Source organism: Anomaloglossus baeobatrachus, chromosome 3 (assembly GCF_048569485.1).
Source record: "Anomaloglossus baeobatrachus isolate aAnoBae1 chromosome 3, aAnoBae1.hap1, whole genome shotgun sequence".
Taxonomy (NCBI): Eukaryota; Metazoa; Chordata; class Amphibia; order Anura; family Aromobatidae; genus Anomaloglossus; species Anomaloglossus baeobatrachus.
The window spans coordinates 512268286-512290396 of NC_134355.1; the positions used below are offsets into that span (position 1 = coordinate 512268286).

A 22111-nucleotide genomic window follows, 5' to 3' on the forward strand; every position below is an offset into this window, starting at 1 on the left:
GTGCTCCACACAGCAACATGTCCGTTTTTCTCCTGCAGCACAGATGTTACACGGACCGCACACTGATGTGATCTATGGGACATCACTGTGACACGTACTGGAGAAAACATGTGTCTTTGAAGTAAAATTATTTTTTTTACACTCTCCAGCTCTGCTGTCTTCAGCGCTGCTGTCACTTGCTTCTAGGCCTGCTCATTATGCTCATGCATATTCACTGCACCACGGACCCAGGAGTAGCAGCAGCGTCTGAGACAGGTGAGTATGGGAGTTCATGTTGCCCTTGTGCTATCAGGATGTCACATGGATAGCACACCCTGAATACACACAGACACTCACACACACATAAATACGCACCTACACCACGGACTGTTCAACACGTATGTGTTTTGCATGGACATGGGAAAGTGGCCTAACCCAGGGGTGAACATATGATTGCTGCAGACTTTGTGGCCGCACAGGGGCCCAAGTGGTGAGGGGGGCCATTTCTACCATCAAAATTGTAGGAGGAATTGTGTATTATGAGGCGTTCTTGGGCTGCAAAGCGCTCATATATTGTTCTTGCCCAGGGGCCCTTTCTGTCTGTCCGCCAATGGCTTAGGCTAGGTTCACATTTCCGTTGTTTTAAATCCGTCAGGTCCGTGAGCAACGGATCAGTCATTTTTCAGATGTCAACTGACGCAACGGATGTGTTTTTCACAGGATTCCTTTTACAGGAATCCTGTGAAAAAACTGATCCTTCGCGTCCGTTACATCCGCTGTGCGTCCATTTTTTGATGGATCAGTCATGATTTGTTTGTGTTTGGGACAGCCCAGTGGGTGTGCCAAACATGCTGGGCATTCTCAGTAGAGCATGACGGACTCCAGCGCTGGATTCCGTCATAAGACGGATTACGATGGAATCCAGCACTATAGACAAACATTACAAGCTTGACGGATTGCGACGGATTCCTGCGCGGTGCGTTAATTTTGACGGCCCGAAAAACGTTACATTCTGCGTTGTTTCCGCCCAGCGGTCAGTACAAAAACGACTGATCGCGGCTTAGCGGATGCAACACAAGGTAATCAGTCGCAATGCGCCACTAATACAAGTCTATGGGACACAACGGAATCCGCTAAACGGATTGCGTTGTTTACCAGAGCTGCGGATTGTGACTGATACAATTTAACAGAAATGTGAACCTAGCCTTAACCAATACTTTTTTCTTCTGTTCTCATCGAGAGAGTCTGAATAAGTGGCTGCAGAATGCTTATTGGGCAGAAAAAAAACACCAGGAGGGTTGGGTTGATTTTTATTAAATTTCTCTTGAAAAAAGTTCTACTCGTGATTTCTCCAAACCACTTATTTCAAACTAAATAAAGACTTGTGTTGGTCAGAGACTACAAATCTTCTGATAAGGGATTACTGTCAGTTGAATACTTGTCAGAATGACAGGTCTGAAATCTGCCGTGGAGCATTTTATGTTTGTGACTAAATATTGCTGATATAAGAACGTTTCAGGCATGTATGGGTGAGGACAGGACTTCACTTACTCATCATTTGCAGTTCTGCCTCGTTGTCCTTAAACCAACATCTCTTATTGGAAAAAAAGGAACATATTTTGCAAGATATCCTTGGAAAACTTGATACACTACAGTTTCCAGTTCTGTTACAAAAAAAATGGATATCTCCTTGTTGCCAGATGGACACCAAACAAATACTGTCCCGAGGAACTTCTGTTTGATAGATTTTTTTTTTATATATGTCCAGCATAGATGTTGGGAGATCATCCTTGCATTTACACTGCTTTTTTGTTAAGAAATTCTGCCACATTACTAATAAATTTGTCACATTGCAGCAGCTGCGTATCTGGCATTAGATTTGGGATGTGATTATAAAATCCAGTGTTCTCATTTTATTTCCAAGCCTGTGATTTTATTAATTCTGAAAGAAATTTCTGTGTCTCTCACGCTTCAGTTCACCAGTCCTGTATTCTTCAGAGGTTGTGTTAAGCATCTTGGATGCTATTTGTAAAGAGTTTAGTATCTCCCCTTCCCAACTTAATGAAATAAAGCCGATAGGAGCTGCTGGCATCGGAGCGTATGGTAAATCAGGGCAGAGGATGCTCCGACTGATCGGCAACCTTTTTTAACAAACTCTGGAAAAAGTTAACAAATTCCATCTTTGAACCCATTTTAAAACGATATCAGGATATTGCTAGTAATTCTTTGTAATGTTATTTTTTTGGGAATTGCTCCTACTAGAATTGGGATTAAATCTGGAATGGCAGACTAGGAGTTAGCCTACAGAAGAATATAGTAGAATGGGCACAAGGAGGCTTATCTATTAAAGTCCTGTATATTGTAAGATCATCATGAACGTGTTCCTAGAAACATTTGTATGTGGATAAATAAGCTGCTGATTCCCTGACAAACAAGCAAAATGCTCATTCATTACTTTGGGTGAAACGATCTTTTCTACTGCACAAAAGATCAGTGTCTGTGCAGCAGATTGTTCTGTATAACGAAGACCAATGGCAGCTATCACAGATCATACAGTGCACATATGAAAACGGCTTTTCTTGTGTAACCAGACTATTAACCGTCACCGACAAACAATCAGCGGCTGTTTAGTCAGACCCTTAAGGTTGCTTTACACGCTGCGATATCGCTAACGATATATCGTCGGGGTCACATCGTTAGTGACGCACATCCGGCGCCGTTAGTGACATCGCAGCGTGTGACACCAAGGAGCGACGTGCAAAGATCGCAAAAACGTCTAAAATCGTTGATCGTTGACACGTCACTCCTTTTCCAAATATCGTTGGTGGTGCCGCTGGTTGTTCGTCGCTCCTGCGGTGTCACAACACATGTGTGACACCGCAGGAACGACGAACATTTCCTTACCTGGATCCACCGGCAATGAGAAGGAAGGAGGTGGGCGGCATGTTCCAGCTGCTCATCTCCGCCACTCTTCTGCTATTGGGCGGCCGCTTAGTGACGCCGCAGTGACGTCGCTATGACACCAAACGCACCTACTCCTTGAAGGAGGGATTGTTCGGCGGTCACAGCGACGTAGCTGACAAGGTATGTGCGTGTGACGCTGCCGTAGCGATAATGTTCGCTACGGCAGCGATCACCAAATGTCGCACGAACAACGGGGGCGGGTGCTATCGCGCATGACAGCGTGTAAAGCACCGTTAAGACTAGACCATCTTGAAATGTGTCAAATTAATCAGTCGTTCATTCTATTGGATAACTCTGTTTAATTTTAAGACCTCTAATTAATTGGTTTCTTTTACAGTTCTGTTGCATAATGGTGCACTTTAGGTCTCTTTTCTGGTAAACCTCACCCCTTTGTAATGAGGCTACTCCACGTCTGTGGGAAAGGTCATGAAAAGTGTCTGAAATGCAAAATAAATGAGATGTTCTTATGGTTTTTACCGTAGTTTTAATTCAAATTATTCTGAGTTCTTGCACATTTAGCTTGATAAATATGCCCCACGGTTCACTGCAGCCTGGCTTGTGTCAGTGCTTTGCCCTTACAGTTTTTGGCTGCTCTCAGCCAGTTACTAATGTACATCTTTCTTGTTACCCATTATACTTACAGCTTAACTAAATCTCCCCTGCTCTGCTTTATCCACAGTTGACTGTTGGGATGGACCAGACGGAGAGCCTGTTGTACACCATGGATACACGCTCACATCAAAAATCCCTTTTAAAGATGTTGTGGAGGCCATCAACAAGCATGCATTCGTTAAAAATGAGTACGTTCTTTCTCACAGTAAAATAAAATATAGTTTACTTTCTTGAATTCTTAAACAACTAAATTGGCGTACTAAATAAACTTTCATGCAAATTTTTGGATCTTTGCTAAGGAATATTTTGAAAATGTCAACTAAAGAAAAAAATTGAAGACTAGTATCACAAATTATTAATTATGTTGAAATATTTAAATATTTGCAGGACCCATATTCAGTGGCCATGTTAGTATTTCTTGTCTGCAACATGGGAGTGCTGCCAATTGCGTCCTACCTGCCGACTCCACTTTTGATTTAGCCGATGGTGTGTGTCTGTGTGTGTTGTGTTAAGCTGCAATGATGTCACGTCAAGCTGGCTAATCAAAAGGCGGTGAGACCAGCGGGTAGGATTTGGTTACAGGGCTCCCATCCGGAGACCACAGAATACTGACATGACCTTTGGACCAGGGCTCTGCAGATCGAGTCACTCATGTCTTCTTAACGGGAATCTGTCAGCATGTTTTTGCTATTTAATGTTAAAGCACCATAATATAGAGGGTGGAAGCTTGAGTTGAGCAATTTGTCACTTATTAGGCTGTGTACTGGTGTTTCAATACAATTAGTAGTTTATCAACATGTGATTATCACTACTGGACCATATGTCTCATGCAGGCCAGTTGGGATAATCTCTGTAACCCTGCCCCCTTTACTGATTGGCTGCTTCCAGACAATGTGCAGAGTTAACATGACGCTACCAATCAGGGGTGTTCAGTGTCATGTTTCACACACCCACCCACACACCCACAGACTTGTATGGGTGCACGAGATCCAATTTATGGAGGCACTTGCAGCATGCTACAAATTTTTGCTCATGCCGTTTCAGTATGAGAAAAAAAAAATCAGAGATCTGACCTGCGTCATCGATAAACATTTGGTCCAAGAGCAATGTGAAATTTTCTTGTATTTGCACTCATGCGATTTAAACGCTAACGTGAGGGAGCCCTAAGAATAAAAAAGGTCTGTGCTAAGAAAAAACAGTGAGGCACCAGTTCATTGATCTACATACAAAACAATGTATTTTAGATATAAATGGTTTTATAAAGACTGGTCTATTATCAACACGTTAATAAGAAACAATACAGAAAAAAATGCTAATACTAGTAAGCACAAAAGTAAGATAACCAAAATAATGCAGAAGAGCATTGAAAGTAGCTTCTGGTCACATCTGTTTTTCTTTTTAGCAAAGCTTATTTTAACTGTATTTTCCAAAGTACATGTTTTTACCATTAAGGAATTTATGCAAATAAGTTTTTTTTTTATTGTGTTACTAGTTCTGCATGATTTTTTCTAGTTAGTGTGCATTTTTTTATTTTTTGTGGTTTTAAGAAAATAAGGTATTATACGAATCACAGGGCAGCACGGTGGCTCAGTGGTTAGCACTGCAGTCTTGCAGCGCTGGGGTCCTGGGTTCAAATCCCACCAAGGACACCATCTGCAGGGAGTTTGTATGTTCTCCCCGTGTTTGCGTGGGTTTCCTCCGGGTACTCCGGTTTCCTCCCACACTCCAAAAAAAACATACAGTTAGGGACCTTAGATTGTGAGCCCCAATGTGGACAGTGTTGCCAATGTATGTAAAGTGCTATGGAATTAATAGCGCTATATAAATGAATAAATTATTATTATTATTATTATAATCAGTTCATGCCTAAATATAAAAAAGACAGCTATCAGTATTATAAAATTTGTCACAGAGTATAAAAGCTTAAAGGGAACCTGTCATCAGAAATTTCGCCCAAAAGCTAAAAGCTTCCCCCTCTGCAGCTCCTGGGCTGCATTCTAGGAAGGTCCCTGTTATTATTGTGCCCCATGTGAGACCAAAATAAAGCCGTTATAAAGTTCTACCTTTTTGTATGCAGCTTCTGTAAATCTGACACGGGGGCGGGCTCTCTGCCGTCCGTTATTCTGCCTCCTGGTCCTGTATGCCGCCCCCATCGCTCCTTTCCATATCTGATGCACCGCCCACTGCTCCAGCCATCCCCGCGCATGCCCAGTGCCAGTCTCACAGGACTGAGCAGTGTGACCGCTGGTGACGTGTGCGCAGGCAAGTGATTATGGGCGGGACTGTGACTGTTATCAGCAAGTACCCGGCCATAATCTCGTGAGCGCGCAAACCTCTCCAGCATTCACACTGAGCTCAGTGTAGATGCTAGACTGTATGGGCTGCTTCCAGGGATGACGTCCCTTTGTCATGTGATAGTATTTCGAACACGCCCCTATCACATGACAAAGGGACGTCATCCCTGGAAGCAGCCCATACAGTCTAGCATCTACACTGAGCTCAGTGTGAATGCTGGAGAGGTTTGCGCGCTCACGAGATTATGGCCGGGTACTTGCTGATAACAGTCACAGTCCCGTCCATAATCACTTGCCTGCGCACACGTCACCAGCGGTCACACTGCTCAGTCCTGTGAGACTGGCACTGGGCATGCGCGGGGATGGCTGGAGCAGTGGGCGGTGCATCAGATATGGAAAGGAGCGATGGGGGCGGCATACAGGACAAGGGGGCAGAATAACGGACAGCAGAGAGCCCGCCCCCGTGACACATTTACAGAAGCTGCATACAAAAAGGTAGAACTTTATAAAGGCTTTATTTTGGTCTCACATGGGGCACAATAATAACAGGGACCTTCCTAGAATGCAGCCCAGGAGCTGCAGAGGGGGAATCTTTTAGCTTTTGGGCGAAATTTCAGATGACAGGTTCCCTTTAAAGGGAAACAGTCACTGGATTCATGTTGCCCAAACAACTGGCAGCATGAATTAGAACCTGGCTGGAGCATGTTTTTTCTCTAAAACACCCCAAAGTTTCAAAGGTTCTATTCCGGGGACGTCCCGCTCCGGCTTCTTCTGATACTACTCTGGTTGAGTGATGGGCATCTAGGCTCAGATTCATGATGCTCTTTGTTTGTGAACTGTATGGGTTCCCTTTAAAGGGAATCTGTCAGCAGGTTTTTGCTCATCTGACAGCAAAATAATGTAGGCAAGGATATTCTGACTCCAACGATGTATCACTTAGATTACTGGATGCAGCAGTTTTCACATAATCAGAGAATTGAGTTTTAAGCATGTAGCTTTGCCTAGGGAACTGTTTCCGCCCACACCAAACTCTTAAGGCGGCTTTACACGCTACGACATCGCTAATGAGAACTCGTTGGGGTCACGGAATTGGTGACGCACATCTGGCCGCATTAGCGATGCCGTTGCATGTGACACCTATGAGCGATTTTGCATCGTTGCAAAAGCATGCAAAATCGCTCATCGGTGACATGGGGGTCCATTCTCAAAAATCGTTACTGCAGCAGTAACAAGGTTGTTTCTCGTTCCTGCGGCAGCAGACATCGCTCCGTGTGACACCGCAGGAACAAGGAACCTCTCCTTACCTGCCTCCCGGCTGCTATGCGGAAAGAAGGAGGTGGGCGGGATGTTACGTCCCGTTCATCTCCGCCCATCCGCTTCTATTGGGCAGCGGTTCAGTGACGCAGCTATGACGTCGCTGAACGAACCGCCCCTTTAGAAAGGAAGTGGTTCGCCGGTCACAGCGACGTCGCCGGGCAGGTAAGTATTGTGACGGGTCTGGGCGATGTTGTGCGGCACGGGCAGCGATTTGCCCGTGTCGCACAACAGATGGGGGCGGGTTCCCACGCTAGCGATATCGGTACCGATATCGCAGCGTGTAAACGGCCTTTAGGCTATGTGTCCACGTTGCTTTTTACCTGCTTTTTACCTGCTTTTTTGCTGCTTTTTCAACTGCAGCGTTTAATGCCAAAATGGATGTGTTCTGCTTTTCAAGCAAAGTCTATGGGAATTTGGGTTTCTTGTCCGCACTATGCTGTTCAAAATGCTGCCTTTTTGTGGCAGAAATTTGGGTAAAAACTCTACTTTTCAAAGAAGCAACATGTCAATTGTTTTTGCCATTTGCGTTTTGAACTGCAAAGCAGAGTTTTTGCCCAAATTTCTGCCACAAAAAGGCAGCATTTTGAACAGCATAGTGCACACAAGAAACCCAAATTCCCATAGACTATGCTTGAAAAGCAGAACACATCCATTTTGGCATTAAACGCTGCAGTTGAAAAAGCAGCAAAAAAGCAGGTAAAAAGCAAAGTGCGGACATAGCCTTAATAGAGATTGTGCATTGACTGTGAGTGTCAATCAGAGCAGGGGCCTTGTCTGACCAACATGCAAGGGACTTTCTAGTCCTGCAATGTTAATCATAGGGTAATAAATCCATTAGATTACGTAAACAATAGCTCACACATAGATAAGAGAGGCATGTTGCTTTTTGTTTTTTAATCACTAAATCATGCTGTCCTCAGCTTACACAGCAAAAACCTGCCAACAGATTCCCTTTAATGTTACAAATTAAATTAAATTACTGATGGTATGGCTTAATCTGTCCTACAATAATAAATATTATACCTTTTTTATAGTAATCTCAATGCAATTCAAGGCTTATTTGTATGAGGATTCAAAGCTTTATTTCTCAACACTGGCGGCACTTTGGATTTCTACAAAACAGATACAATTTTTTTAATAGTATCTATATAGCTTACCACTATTATTAGTAGTAATGACTCCCTGAAAGGTTCCCATTAGTTATGACTAGTGATAGGTGAACCCAGACTGTAAAAGTCCGGATCCAGGCTCGGAGTTCTCAGGGAACTGCGGGTACCTCTCTGATCTGGATAATTAAAAAAAAAAGGAAATGAAAGAAAATACAAATAAAGCAGGAGCGATACACTTACTGAGTCTCCCACATGGCTGTAACACTAATTTCAGGGCCACTCATTAACCGTCATACATAGTCACTGCTTCCCCCACCCACTGGCAGTTCTGGCGTCTCTGGTTGCAGTCAGACCATGCCACTACTCTGTGTGACAGCATGTTTGACTGCTTGGAATCACACAAGCTGTCTGTGTCCCTGGTGTAATAAATGAAAAAAATTGCGTAGGGTCACCCCATATTGTGATACCCAGCACAGATAAAGCATGCGTCTACATGCTGAAGCCCCAACTGTATGTTTATCTTGTCTGTGTATCAAAATAAGAGATCCCATGTATTTTATTTTTTTTATTGTTTAAATAATAATTTTTAAAAATGGCACGCTGTTCCATCCCCCTCCCCCAATTTTTTACCCAGCCATGATAAAGCTGACAGCTGGTGTTTGGTATTCTCAGGCTGGGTGGGGAGGAAAAAATAATTTTTAAACACTTCTTTTGTACATATTGTACTTAGAATTAACTGTTTTATACCGTATTTGTTAAAAAACGAATAATAAAAGTTGCTTAGTTATTACTATTATCGTTTCAATAATGAAAAAACTGGAGAAACAAGAGTATAAATGCTTGAAGAAATGACTTTATTAGAGGATACTGTGGCAATTAAAAAACCCCTAGAGGTTAAAAGAAAAAGAGGTATAAGATAGTAGTGAAAGGAGGACCCAGAAACAATGGTTATAAGCTAATCAACAAGGTATAGACAAGGTATAAATGGATGTCCGATAAATACAGGGACAATAATTACAATAAATTGCACAATGCTCAAATAAATATGAAGAAATAACGGACATAGAAATGGTTAATAACATATATAAAGTGCCTGTGTGCTACACGATATGTAAACAAGAACTGGATGTGCAAGCCAGAGCCAAAGTGCTCATAGTGCAAAGGGCCACCTTACAATAAAGGTGCACATACCAGCATTCAATACAGTCTCAAAACACAAATACAGGCATCAGAGATCAGCAAACCATAGATCCTGGGACCAAAGAAAGACACCCTACGTACGTTTCACAAAAGTGAGGTAACCACCAGCTTCATCAGGGAAAAGGAGAGAAGTGATCCCAGGATGCGGTGTGCGCTGTTTTAAACCCTCCATCTGATGACTTCATAGCGATCAGCTGATCGCTCATCAGGACATTGCTATAGCGGCAACAGCCATGACGACCGCGCACGCGCAGAAGCCCTAAGGACACCGGAAACTGAGGGAGGAGGAAGAGGAGCACGAACGCACGCGCACAAGCAGTGTATTCTAATGGGGATAAGAATATAAACATTGAAATAGATTGCAGATGTGTATCAAGACAGGGAGTGCCATAAATAAAAGATATATAATATAATATCATTAGGCAGTAAGTCACATAGTAGCAACAGTAATTGGTCCAGGGTGAAGGTATATTTTCATGTCCGCAAATACGTCCAAATCCTCAGATGCAGTCAGTGTCATAATAACATTTTCGTTTCAATAATGCAAAATTGCATGTCCTTTTTTGGGGGAAAAAAATAATTGTTGCCTTATTTCATTTGAATGAAAGGGGGAACTTTTTTTTAAAAAACAAAAAAAAAATACTTATTCTTAAATTACCCATAAAAGTTCCTCGATTGCACATGATTTCATCAAAAATTTTTTTTGCCATTACACTAGTGGGGAGGTCCATGGTTATTGCCCCTCAGGCTAAAAATAGCAGTCTGCAGCCGCCCAGAATCCCGGCACTTTATCCTGCTCGGATTGCCCGGGTGCGGTAATCGGGTTAATATAATGGTTTGAGTACAGGTCACATTTGCCACAACGCCCTAGATTAATAATGGGAGGCATCTATGAGACCCGTATTACTAATCTGTAAGGAAAAAGAAACACAAACACTGAAAAAATCCTTTATTTTAAATAAAATACAAAAAAACCCACTATCTTCTTCCTTTAATTTGTTAACCCCAAACACCCAGTTCTGATGTAATCCACACAAGATCCCACGACGATCCCGGTTCTACTTCTTACTGGTCACAGGTCACGGGCACATTAGAAAACATGACCGGACCTGGGGCTTCAGGCAGGGACTGACTGAGCTACAGCTGTGAGCGATGACGTCACTCAGTTTATCTGCGATCACAGCTGGATGTTCCCACAGACCTGCTTCTCCTGGCAGACAGCTGCAGGTTTTTTTTGCCAAGAGCTTGAGATTTGTTTTTTTTTTTTTGGGGGGGGGAGCATAACCTTGGGGCTCCTCAGCCTGAGAATTCCAGACCCCAGCTGTTGGTTTTATCAGAACTAAGTATCAAAATTGGGGGGCACCACTTGCCATTTTTGAAATTATTTATTTAAATACACAGCTACGATAAGCACACTCCTGGGAGCTGTAGCCATATGCTTTATCTGTGCTGATTATCACAATTTGGGGAACTTATGCTAGTTTTTTTAATTTATTTATTTTTAGACATTTACAGAATGTCTGATTCAAAACAGTCACTCACACTGTCTCACATTGTGGGGGTGTTGGTCTTACTGCAACCAATCAGAGGTGTTGGGACTGCCGGTGGGCGGGGGAAGCAGTGACTATGTATGAGGCTAATGAGCGGCGTCAGAAGTAGTGTTACCGCCGCGTGGAAGACTGGTAAGTATAACCCTCCTGCTCTAATCCTTTTTGCTCTTTCTACCACGATTTTAAAGCACAGTATTCGGGTCCCCATAAAGTTATATGGGGATCTGTGTCCGGCCAAATATCCGAAATTAATTCCGGTCCTAAACATTTTTTTTTTTATAATCCGGTTGAACACGCTGATTCCAGATATCTGTGAATTTGCCCATCATTAGTTATGATTATGACTCCACATACTGATGTCTCAGAGTATTAGCAATAATATTACATAGGACTGTTGTATCACTGCACAGGATGGCTCCCCAAAAATCTATACCCCTCAGTGTCCTCAGCTTTCAACTGTACTGTTGGGAAACAAAAGGAATCTTAGTATACAAGGAGGATTGCAATGTGTACCATCATGAATTTTGTAAAAAGCCAGGGCCAGCATCAGTACTGTCCTATAATTGCTTTTTGATATTGATATTCCAGGTAAAAGACAAGGATCATATCAGCAAAAGCTGAGTTTCATGTTTGTTGTTACACTTTGGGTTTTTTTCTACCCTTTTTTATTTTAGGTATCCAGTTATCCTGTCTATTGAAAACCACTGTAATATCCAACAGCAGAGGAAAATTGCTCAGTATCTAAAAGAAATATTTGGGGACAAACTTGACTTATCTTCAGTTCCACTTGGTGAAAACAAGCAACTTCCCAGCCCCCAACATCTTAAGGGCAAAATTCTTGTCAAGGTAATCCTGAATATAGAGCCGCTACATTTCTCAATAAGTGTAGCGTAGTTTTTATGTTATTGATTGGATATTTTTAATCACATGATGAAAATTATATTGACTATAAGAGATCACACATTCTGAGTTGCTTCCACTTGGCTATATATATTGTTTATGGAAATTTCCAATTTCACATTGATGGCCTGACCTATTGCCCATGTGCTTTAGAGTGAAGGGGTTGCGGCACCACAGCTTCTGCATTTTGGTCCCTGAATCAGCAATATCCATGTACGATCCATATACAATATTATCTCACTTGTACAGACTGAGCTGCAGTACCAACCACAATGACGTGTGAAGACGACATAGGGGATACAGCTGAGAAGGGCTATTGTGATACATCTAGCGTTGCTGCTATTTTGCATGGTGGGCTTGAGAGGACTGAGGTCTCAGCATGTTGTGCGCCGATGGCTTATAAGAATAGACAATGAAAATAAAATACTGGACACCCGTAAGACAATAAGCTGTAGCACGACTACGTACATGGAAACTCTGAAGAGTCTCTAGAAAATAAAAATGAAACAGAATATTTCAAGTTTTAATGTTACCCTGCTGACTACAGAACAGCTAGCAGCCCTATTCATTTATAATGTATGGGCGAATCTAAAATAATTAGAAATATGGAATTTTTGAGAACATATATGTAATAATGAATTTCTCTGCTAATGAAGCCTCAACTGGAGATGCTAATATTACATTCATATCTGGTAATGGATATTGTAATATGAATATTACCTGTACTCATATTTAGCAAAGTCTGTAGAGTGAACACTAGAGGTTTATCTACCGGATGTTGTGCCTAAATTTAGCTTATTATTATTATTATTATTATGTAAAAACTTGCTTTCCTAAATTTTTGAGGAGGTTCTCTGCCACCCTTTCCTATTTAACTGCTGGAATAGCCTGTCTTCCATCCGTAATAAGTGGACCCTGTTCCTTAGTATGGTCTTTGGAAAAAATATGTAATGTGCCAGTCCTTTGTATTGACCACACATGTACAGTGGGGAAAATAAGTATTTGATAAACTGACGATTTTGCAAGTTTTCCCATCTATAAAGAATGGAGAGGTGTGTACTTTTTATCGTAGGTAAACTTCAACTGTGACAGAATAAAAAAAAATCCAGAAAATCACATTGTATGATTTTTAAATTACTAATTTGCATATTATTGCATGAAATAAGTATTTGATACAATAGAAAAACAAAACTTAATATTTGGTACAGAAACCTTTGTTAGCAATTACAGAGATCTGGCGTTTCCTGTAGGTTTTGATCAAGTTTCCACACAATGCAGCAGGGATTTTGGCCCTTTCCTCTATACAGATCTTCTCCAGGTTTCTGGGCTGTCACTGAGCAACATTGAGTTTCAGCTCCCTCCAAAGATTTACTATTGGGTTCAGGTCTGGAGACTGGCTAGGCCTCTCCAGGACCTTGAAATGCTTCTTATGGAGCCACTCCTTAGTTGCCCTGGCTGTGTGTTTCAGGTCATTGTCATGCTGGAAGACCCAGCCACGACTCATCTTCAATGGTCTTACTGAAGGAAGGAGGTTGTTGGCCAAAATCTTGCAATACATGGCCCCATCTATCCTCCCTTCAATACGGTGCAGTCATCCTGTCCCCTTTGCATTTAGAAAAGCACCCCAAAAGTATGATTTTCCACCCCCATGCATTATGGTTGGGACAATGTTCTTGGGATTATACTAATGCTTCCTATTCCTCCAAACACGGCGAGTGGAGTTAATTCCAAATAGTTATATCTTGGTCTCATCTGACCACATGACCTTCTCCCATGCCTCCTCTAGATCATCCAGATGGTCATTGGCGAACTTCAAACAGGCCTGGTCATGTGCTGGCATGAGCATGGGAACCTTGCTGGTTGTCCGTTATTATATTATTCTTTGTGATATATATTTGCATGTCCTCTCTTTTATTACCCTTCAAAACTTTGCACACCACTGATGTCAGACTTACCATACAATAGTTGCCTGGATTCACCTTCTTACCTTTCTTAAATATTGGTACAAAGTCAGCCATCTTCCAATCCTGAGGTACCAACTCTGTTAGAAAAAGGGTCTAAGAAGATGAGATACAGCTGTCTGTCAATTACTGACATCGGTTTTCTTAATATCTGTGGATGAATGTCATCCAGCCAAGGGGATATGACAATATTTAATTTGCTCAGACACAGGTGTACTTCCTCTTGTGTTAAACTAGTCATACCAGATGATGAACTTTGATTTTATGTTTTGTTGAATGACCCCTGGAACAGTTAGTTCATTGGTGAACACAGATGAAAAGTGCTTGTTTAATGTCTCAACCTTTTCTTTGTCCTCAACAAATACCTTGTCATCATCTATTAGGGGCCAATACTATACATTTTTTTTTCTTTAGGCATTGATGCGTTTATAAAATTTTGGGGGATGTATTTTAATGTCGCTGGCGATTTTTGTATCAGTTGCTAACTTTGCTAGCCTAATTTCTTTTTTTTTTTACATTTACTATTGAGAGCTTCATACTCCTGAAATGCTATTTCTGTATTCTTACTCTCAAGATTTTAAATGCTCTTTTTTGTCTTATTATACTTTGTACTGTCTTTTTTTATACATAGTGGTTTCTTTCTATTCCTAAACATTTTATTACCACATGGAATAATTTTTTTACATGATTCCAATAATATATCTTTAAACATGTCCCATTTATGTTCGGTATCCCCATCAAACTAAACCCTTCCTTCCTGAATCAATTCTTAAGCCATGTATTTATTTCCGTAATTTAAATGGGGATAAACAGTACACATAAAAGCAGAGAAAGAATGGAAACTAGCAAGGAAAACACCGGAATGTGCTCTTGTGTTAAACTAAGATAATGTGTTTTACTATGCACTTATCTGCACCCCAGTCTCTTAAAATGCAGCACACACTCTGCTTAATAGCCCTCTCATAGGAGTCACTGGAATTTGTAGTTCTCCAACCAGCAAGTAACAGGTGTGGCTACTACACTTAATTCACACTTAAATCACAAGACTCCTTTTTTGTTTTAACAGCAAGACAATCAGACAGACAATACCCCAAATAAATACAAATAAAAGATATAAAAATTACACAGTTATCACAAACTATGATATTGTGTTTAACTATGCACTTCTCTGCAGCCCACCACCTAAAATGCAGCCCTCGCTTAGGAGTCACTCTAACTTTTAACATAAAATAGTTAAAGTCCAATGTTTTAACAATGTACATGGTTTTGCCACTTCAATGAATGACTAAATGTAAGATGGGAAATGCATACCTAATCTTATTTTCTTTCTTCCAAGAAGTCATGTTTTGTACTGAGTATAAATTTCAGTTTTGTCCAATTTTAACGTTCTTATACTCTGAGGCAGCTGCAGTTTTCCCTGCTACTCCATAATGAATTAAATTTGTATAAAAATGGCCACATTTTGTTAACGACTCATTTAAAGGGGTTGTCCACTTTTTGCATTTCAATAAATGTGTAATGGATACAATTTTGTGGTGTTTACTAATATTCAAGTATTCTCCTCCCATGTTTGGCAGTAAAGCTTTCTTCAGAGATTGTACTACTGTCCAGAAATTGGGGCTTTGGAGGAGCTTGTGACCAGACCTGTCCATGAGTCTTCTTCAATTGATAGAGCCTTCACAAATGTTGTTTTTGAATTTTGACTAGGCTGATGGATAGGTGTGGTTACTTGTTCCACAATCAACTTTACAGAATAGAACAGTTGAGCTGTAAATCTTCAAATATTGTAAATTTGATTAATTTCTGTTGTATATTTTACCAGGGAAAAAAGTTGCCATATGACCTGGCGGAGGATGCTGACGAGGGAGAGGTGTCTGATGAGGACAGTGCAGATGAGATAGAAGAGGAATGCAAATTAAGTCATTGCTTTGTAAGTGCACTTCTTCTTTACCAGTGTGATATTATAAAGTGTTATATATGACATATTTAGCTTGTACAAAGTATCTGATTTTTTTAATTGCCTACCCTGTTCTTCACCCTTTGGCTATGTCAGGAATTCAAGCTCCGCCCCATTCAGTAGTCTACCAATAATCTATTAAAGTTATTAATTCAATTATTACTCCCAGAGATGTGGTAAAGCACCTAAATGTGTCTGAATTGTCAATAGATAATGCCTCTATAGTTCACAAGTAGCTACAGTTCATTTTCATTATCTTGAAGATTTGTGCAGAACGGTTATCATGCTTCCAGTGTTTCCTGTGGACTGGACATTGAGCGTAAATGATTTACAGTTCCTGTGATCTTTCTCCACTCTTACAGATGGACTGAAGGTGCTGCTATTTTTACTGCTACCTTCTGAAGAGCGGAGATGTTAGACATATAGGAGGACAGGATTATATATATTATAGATTAGGATTATTCCATCTTGTACTTCAGGGAAGGGGTGAGAGTAGATATACAGGCGCTCAGAGTACAGGATGTCCCACAAGCAAGATATAAAAACCAGAAATATGGTCAGGTGACTAATGGTAAATTGACTTAAAGGTATTTCAGCTGCAGGAAATAAGTAATGGATATATACTGTATATATTTTTTATCAATCTTAAATAAAATCAAAGGAAGGAAAAGGTCAGCTCACCCATCCATGGAACCGTACAACGAATTCAGTCAGTGCCAACTGGGAAAACAATCCAAACAAGAAAGAGGGATAATCCAGCATCCAATATCCATAAAAGTAGAATTTTTATTGAAAAATCTTTAAAAACTTTTACGGCGTTTTACCTCATATCCTGTCACATTTCGATTGACAGCCAATCATTTTAGACTGCCCGGTCCTGCTTATATCGCCAACATATTCATAGAATATATAAATAATGCAGATTCCAAAAAATCATTTCATACATGTGTATCATATTAAAGAAGAAAAAAAAATAGAAAATAAATATATATATCGCCAATCCGACCTAATTCTCAATTGTAATAGTATATGAGGTCATGCCTTTTATTAAGTCCCTGCGGGGCTTGAGTCTGCAGATAGTAAATTAACCATGACTCACGATTCAATAGAATCCTCCTGTGATCTCTTCCACGGGTAGACATTTTAACCCTCTCTATTCCTAAATTTTACACATACTTGTATCTCCATTGTGTATCTCTGAGAAATGTCTCGTAACTGCTGAGCATTTCACCATCATTTTTTTGCGGCATCTGACAGGTGCCCACGGATACGTACTTTTAATGGGTCTGTAGTGCAGCCTACATATTGTAAGTTGCATTTTACACATGTTATTAGGTAGACTACAAATTGGCTGTTACAACTGATGTAACTTTTTATTTTAAATGTTTCTGATGTAATGGAGGACCCCAAAAAAATCTGATTTATCGGCATGTTGACAAGAATTTTTTTTTTTTAAATGCTCACACTTTACAACGCCCACAGTATGGACCCTGTAATCCATATTGGAGGAAATATTTTCCCCGTACAGAAAAAGGCTTGGTGATAACATGTTATGTAAAATAGGAGCCTTTCTTGCCACAAATTTTACCAGTTCTGATAGAATTTTTTTTAAATTATTATCTTGGTATAGTATTGGTAAATGGTTTTTGAACTATTTTTTGATGCTATTAAGATGTGGACTGTATTCTGTGACAAAAGAAATATTAGTTTTTTTTCTTTTTTTCAATCCTTGCAGTGTGTAAGTTTTTAAAGATTTTTCAATCATAGACACATGTTAACTGCAATATAATGAAAAAGGATAGTTAGTCTGAAACGCGTTTATGTGATCCTGGATATTATTCATCATTGTATTTCTGCCTTTTTTGAATATGAACTGAAAGTTTTTAAAGATTTTTCAATAAAAATTCAACTTTTATGGATCTTGGATGCCGGATTATCCCTCTTTCTCATCTTAAATAAAATGTTATAAAAAATAATCTGTTCAGAAGCGTTCTGGGTAATTTAAAAAAACAAAACAAATAATACAGTTAACATAGGGTAATAAAATGTATTCTCAAACAACTTGGTTATACCATTAGTGTTGCTACAATAGAGATGCTAAAATCCTTTTCCAGTACTATTTCGAAATACCCCAACCCCCCGGGGAATGCTCACTTATAGTCTAAGGGGAAAACTTTTCTTCTTGTGGAGACTGACACACCACTACAGCATGCCAGTAGTGAGAAAACTTAAAGCTGCGATACTTCTCTGGTAAGTATGCAAATTGTCTCTTCAGGGAGGAAGTAGACAAACTCTTTTGCCACCTATTGGAAGTAGCAATCGTAAAAGTCAAAAGTGACCCTTTAACAAGCCTTGTCACATGACTTCGGATTTATGCCAGGTCACAATCTCAGTTTCCAGACACAGTGTTTCGGGGTGATTGCCCCTCGTCAGTGCAAAGTATGAGATCTGATCTGGCTGTATGAACGATAGATAGATGTGGTCTAAGGGGAAATCTTAGCTTCTCATACAGCCAGATCAGATCTCATACTTTGCAGTGACGAGGGGCGATCATCCCGAAACACAGTGTCTGCAAATTGAGATTCTGATATATCATAAATCCAAAGTCATATGATACGGCTCATTAAAGCGTCAGTTTTGACTTTTAGGATTGCTATTTCCAATAGGTGGCACAAGAGTTTGCCTACGTCCTCTCTGAAGAGACAGTTTGCACTAATAATCTGAGTTTTTAAACAAGCTTCACCCCTTATAAGCCTAGGACACCTCTGACATTACCCATACTATAACTGGCCCAATGGATATCCAGGTAGAAGTAGTGGTAACTAGTAAATATATGGGAAGGGCAAGGAGGATAAAAGTGCAGGTACCAAATTTTAGTCACCACAAAGGTGTAAACACTCTGTATACAGGGACATAACTACAATAAGTGCAGGGGTTGCAATCGCACCCGGGCCCTGGAGTCTAAGGGCCCAGAAGTCTCTTTGCCTATATGAAAATACTTGCAATAATTGAGGGCCCCATTGGAGCTTTTGCATTGGGGTCTATGAACTTTAAGTTATGCCACTGTCTTCAGATAGATGTGCAGGATTACCTTCCAGGATATGTAGTGTCTAGTATCAGCGCTTCTCTTAATGTTCATATTAAACTTCTTTTTGATATATTTATAGTAAGAATATACTTTGTAAGATAAATCAAGTTTTCACATGAATTTTCTGTACAAACTTGAATTTGATTTTAGGATGCTAAAACCCTGACCTTTATCCTTTTGTATAGCATCTTACCCTCAGGTGCCAAGCGCCAGTGAATGTGGAACACGAGGGCTTGCTTGGCGACACTGGTTATTTTTGCACGGTAGATTACAGTGGTTTGTTTGTTGCTTTAGATGAAACAAATACAGAATTTGCTTTGATGGAGAAATCGCATTCAGTGCTGGGTTTTTTTGGCATAGCGGAATACGTTTTTATGAATTGGCCTGGAGCAGTGAATGAATCACATGTTAATGGGTTTTGTGTTTAATCCTTTGCAGAGCAATGGGACAACAGAACACCAAGTAGAATCCTTCATAAGAAAAAAACTGGAGTCGTTGCTGAAGGAGTCTCAGATAAGGGACAAGGAGGATCCGGACAGCTTCACTGTGAGAGCTTTACTAAAGGCAACTCACGAGGGACTGAATGTTAACCTAAAACAGGTACAAACTGCTGCCTTTTACCAGGAATTAATCAAGAATTGTTCAGCTCCGAGAAATTGTCCGATCGATTCAGGTGACGTCCGGCTTGAAAAATGAGGCTCTGTACATGTGTTACAGTATCAAAATAGCCCATATTGTGCTGTTGAATCCCTCCCCGCATCATTGATAACCTGTCATACAAGCATTTATCTGACTGTGACAGCAGATCACTGCCCTGAGCAGTGGTAACAGTGTGTACAGCGCCTGACTGCTGTAGTTGATGAAACAAATAGACACTACATATTTGCCAGGTTCCATTAAACCTGAATGTTGCAAAGGTCCCATTAATATCCCTCTCAGCATGATTCTGTTTTTGTCTTTATATGACTTATCGTCTTTCTACTGTCACTAATCAGACCACTCAACATTGCAGTATCCATTTCTTCTGTGCATGGTAACATTAATAGGGGTTCTCTTCTTTTTTTAAATAAAGCTTGCTAATTATCCATCATTATGCAATATTCTCATATAGTTTAGTATTTTATTCCATGCAGGTTTTAAGATATACAAGTATATCTTAATAAATTAGAATATCCTCAAAAGTTAATTTACTTCAGTAATTCAATATAAAAAGTGAAACACATATATATTATATAGAGTCATTATTATGTTTTATCATAACATCCTGATATGTTATATCAATTGTCAAGCATTGTGGTGTAGAAGTGATTGTAGTCACTGAGTCGACCATGAATCCTCTGTATACCAAAGTATTTTAGAGTCAAATATGAGGCCATCTAACCAAAATCTAAACTTGGCTAAAACTTGGTCATACAACAGTACAGTCATCCCAAAGCACACTTGCAACTTATAACAGAATGGCTGAAGAAGAAAAGCTGGTTTTGCAGTCAAAGTCCAGACCTCAATCCATGTGAAATTCTTAGTTTTAAGAACTGTGCATAAACAAATGCCCACAAACCTCAATGAACAGCTTTGTCAAGAAGAGTGGGTTATTATTCCTCCAGAACGATATGAGAGACTGATAAAATCATACCCAGGACCCCAGCGCTCCAAGACTGCAGTGCCACTGAGCCACTGTGCCACCCTAGTTGCTTAGTTTTACTCATTTTGCTTTTCCCATGGCTGTATATGTTTTCAGTTGCAAGAAAATTATAATTATTATTTATTTGTACTGTCCCTTTAATTTGATTGTGCTGTATATCAGAAAAAGGTTACATACAAAATCCATATATAATTTGCAATGAACTAATGGACAGTGACAGTCTGGAACAGTGGGGGAGAGAACCTACAGTCTACAAGCATTATATACCGTAACAATGTTCTTTTTGACCAATCCTGTTCTAGATAAGGGCATCATAGGTATCTGTATACAAAAACATCCTAATAGGCAGAAGCCAAGATATTAGTGTGAACTAAGTGATACCATCTCCATGGGTCACATAATGGCATCCTCCAATGGCTCTAGTGCAGTATCATAGTAATTGGATGATTTGGTCATGATGCATGGAGTACCATATGTCAATAATAAGTATAAAGATTCAAACCAAAATTTAAGACGTCTTGTGCCTCCGCCATGTTGGATGATGTGCGCAATGCTGGGGATTTAAATATCTTTCTAGCGGTATCTGTATACAGAAATAAGCAGATTTTCTTTCTTGGCTCTGGTCTCTGTCCCAGGGGAAGCTTTGTTGCTGTAACATTCAGATGGCTTGATAAAGACGGCATCTGTCTGCACATTGTTTGTTTGGCTTTTACAGCTATTGGCAAATTAGCAAATGTTTAAAGCGCGGGACGCCGTCATACCTGGATGTTCGCTGTTTCCACTTCACCTTTCGAAGTAATTAGGTGGTTATAGATAAACATTTTCTTCATATAACTTATTTGCATTCGTTTTGTATTCTTTTTTATCTTGCTTATACTTGTTTGTGACATTTTACTAAGTGTTCACCATGAATTCTCTCTAAATGCTGATTTCCCATTTCATATTTTAATCCTTTTAGTTGAAGGATTTTTAACAGCTTGTTCTGTGAAACTATAGAGGTATAACAGGCCAAGTCTAATGATGGCATGGGTCAGCCTGTGACCTAAGACGTATTGCCACCACCACTGAATATTGTTCTGGTGCCTTAGGGGCACTTTGCACGCTGCGACATTGCAGGCCGATGCTGCGATGCCGAGTGCGATAGTCCCCGCCCCTGTCGCAGCAGCGATATGTGGTGATAGCTGGCGTAGCGAAAATTATCGCTACGCCAGCTTCACATGCACTCACCTTGCCCTGGGACGTCGCTCTGGCCGGCGACCCGCCTCCTTATTAAGGGTGCGGGCCGTGCTGCGTCATAGCGACGTCACACGGCAGGCGGCCAATAGGAGCGGAGGGGCGGAGATGAGCGTGATGTAAACATCCCACCCACCTCCTTCCTTCCGCATATCCAATGGGAGCTGCGGTGACGCCGGTAGGAGATGTTCCTCGCTCCTGCGGCTTCACACACAGCGATGTGTGCTGCCGCAGGAGCTAGGAACAACATCGGACCGTCGCGACGGCGTAATTCTGGTTTTCGCCCACGCAGCACCGATGATACG

At 40.6% G+C, this 22111-nt stretch overlaps 1 protein-coding gene across 3 annotated transcripts in view; it reads left to right on the plus strand.

The window, feature by feature from the left end:
* The window catches only part of PLCH1 (phospholipase C eta 1), a 232913-nt gene that overhangs the window by 143611 nt on the left and 67191 nt on the right, over positions 1-22111 (plus strand). For all 3 annotated transcript variants that reach the window (XM_075340717.1, XM_075340716.1, XM_075340718.1), the window contains exons 8-11: positions 3623-3743; positions 11700-11871; positions 15709-15816; positions 19370-19531. In XM_075340717.1, coding sequence (XP_075196832.1) covers positions 3623-3743; positions 11700-11871; positions 15709-15816; positions 19370-19531 — 563 coding nt within the window. The remainder of the gene's footprint in view (positions 1-3622; positions 3744-11699; positions 11872-15708; positions 15817-19369; positions 19532-22111) is intronic.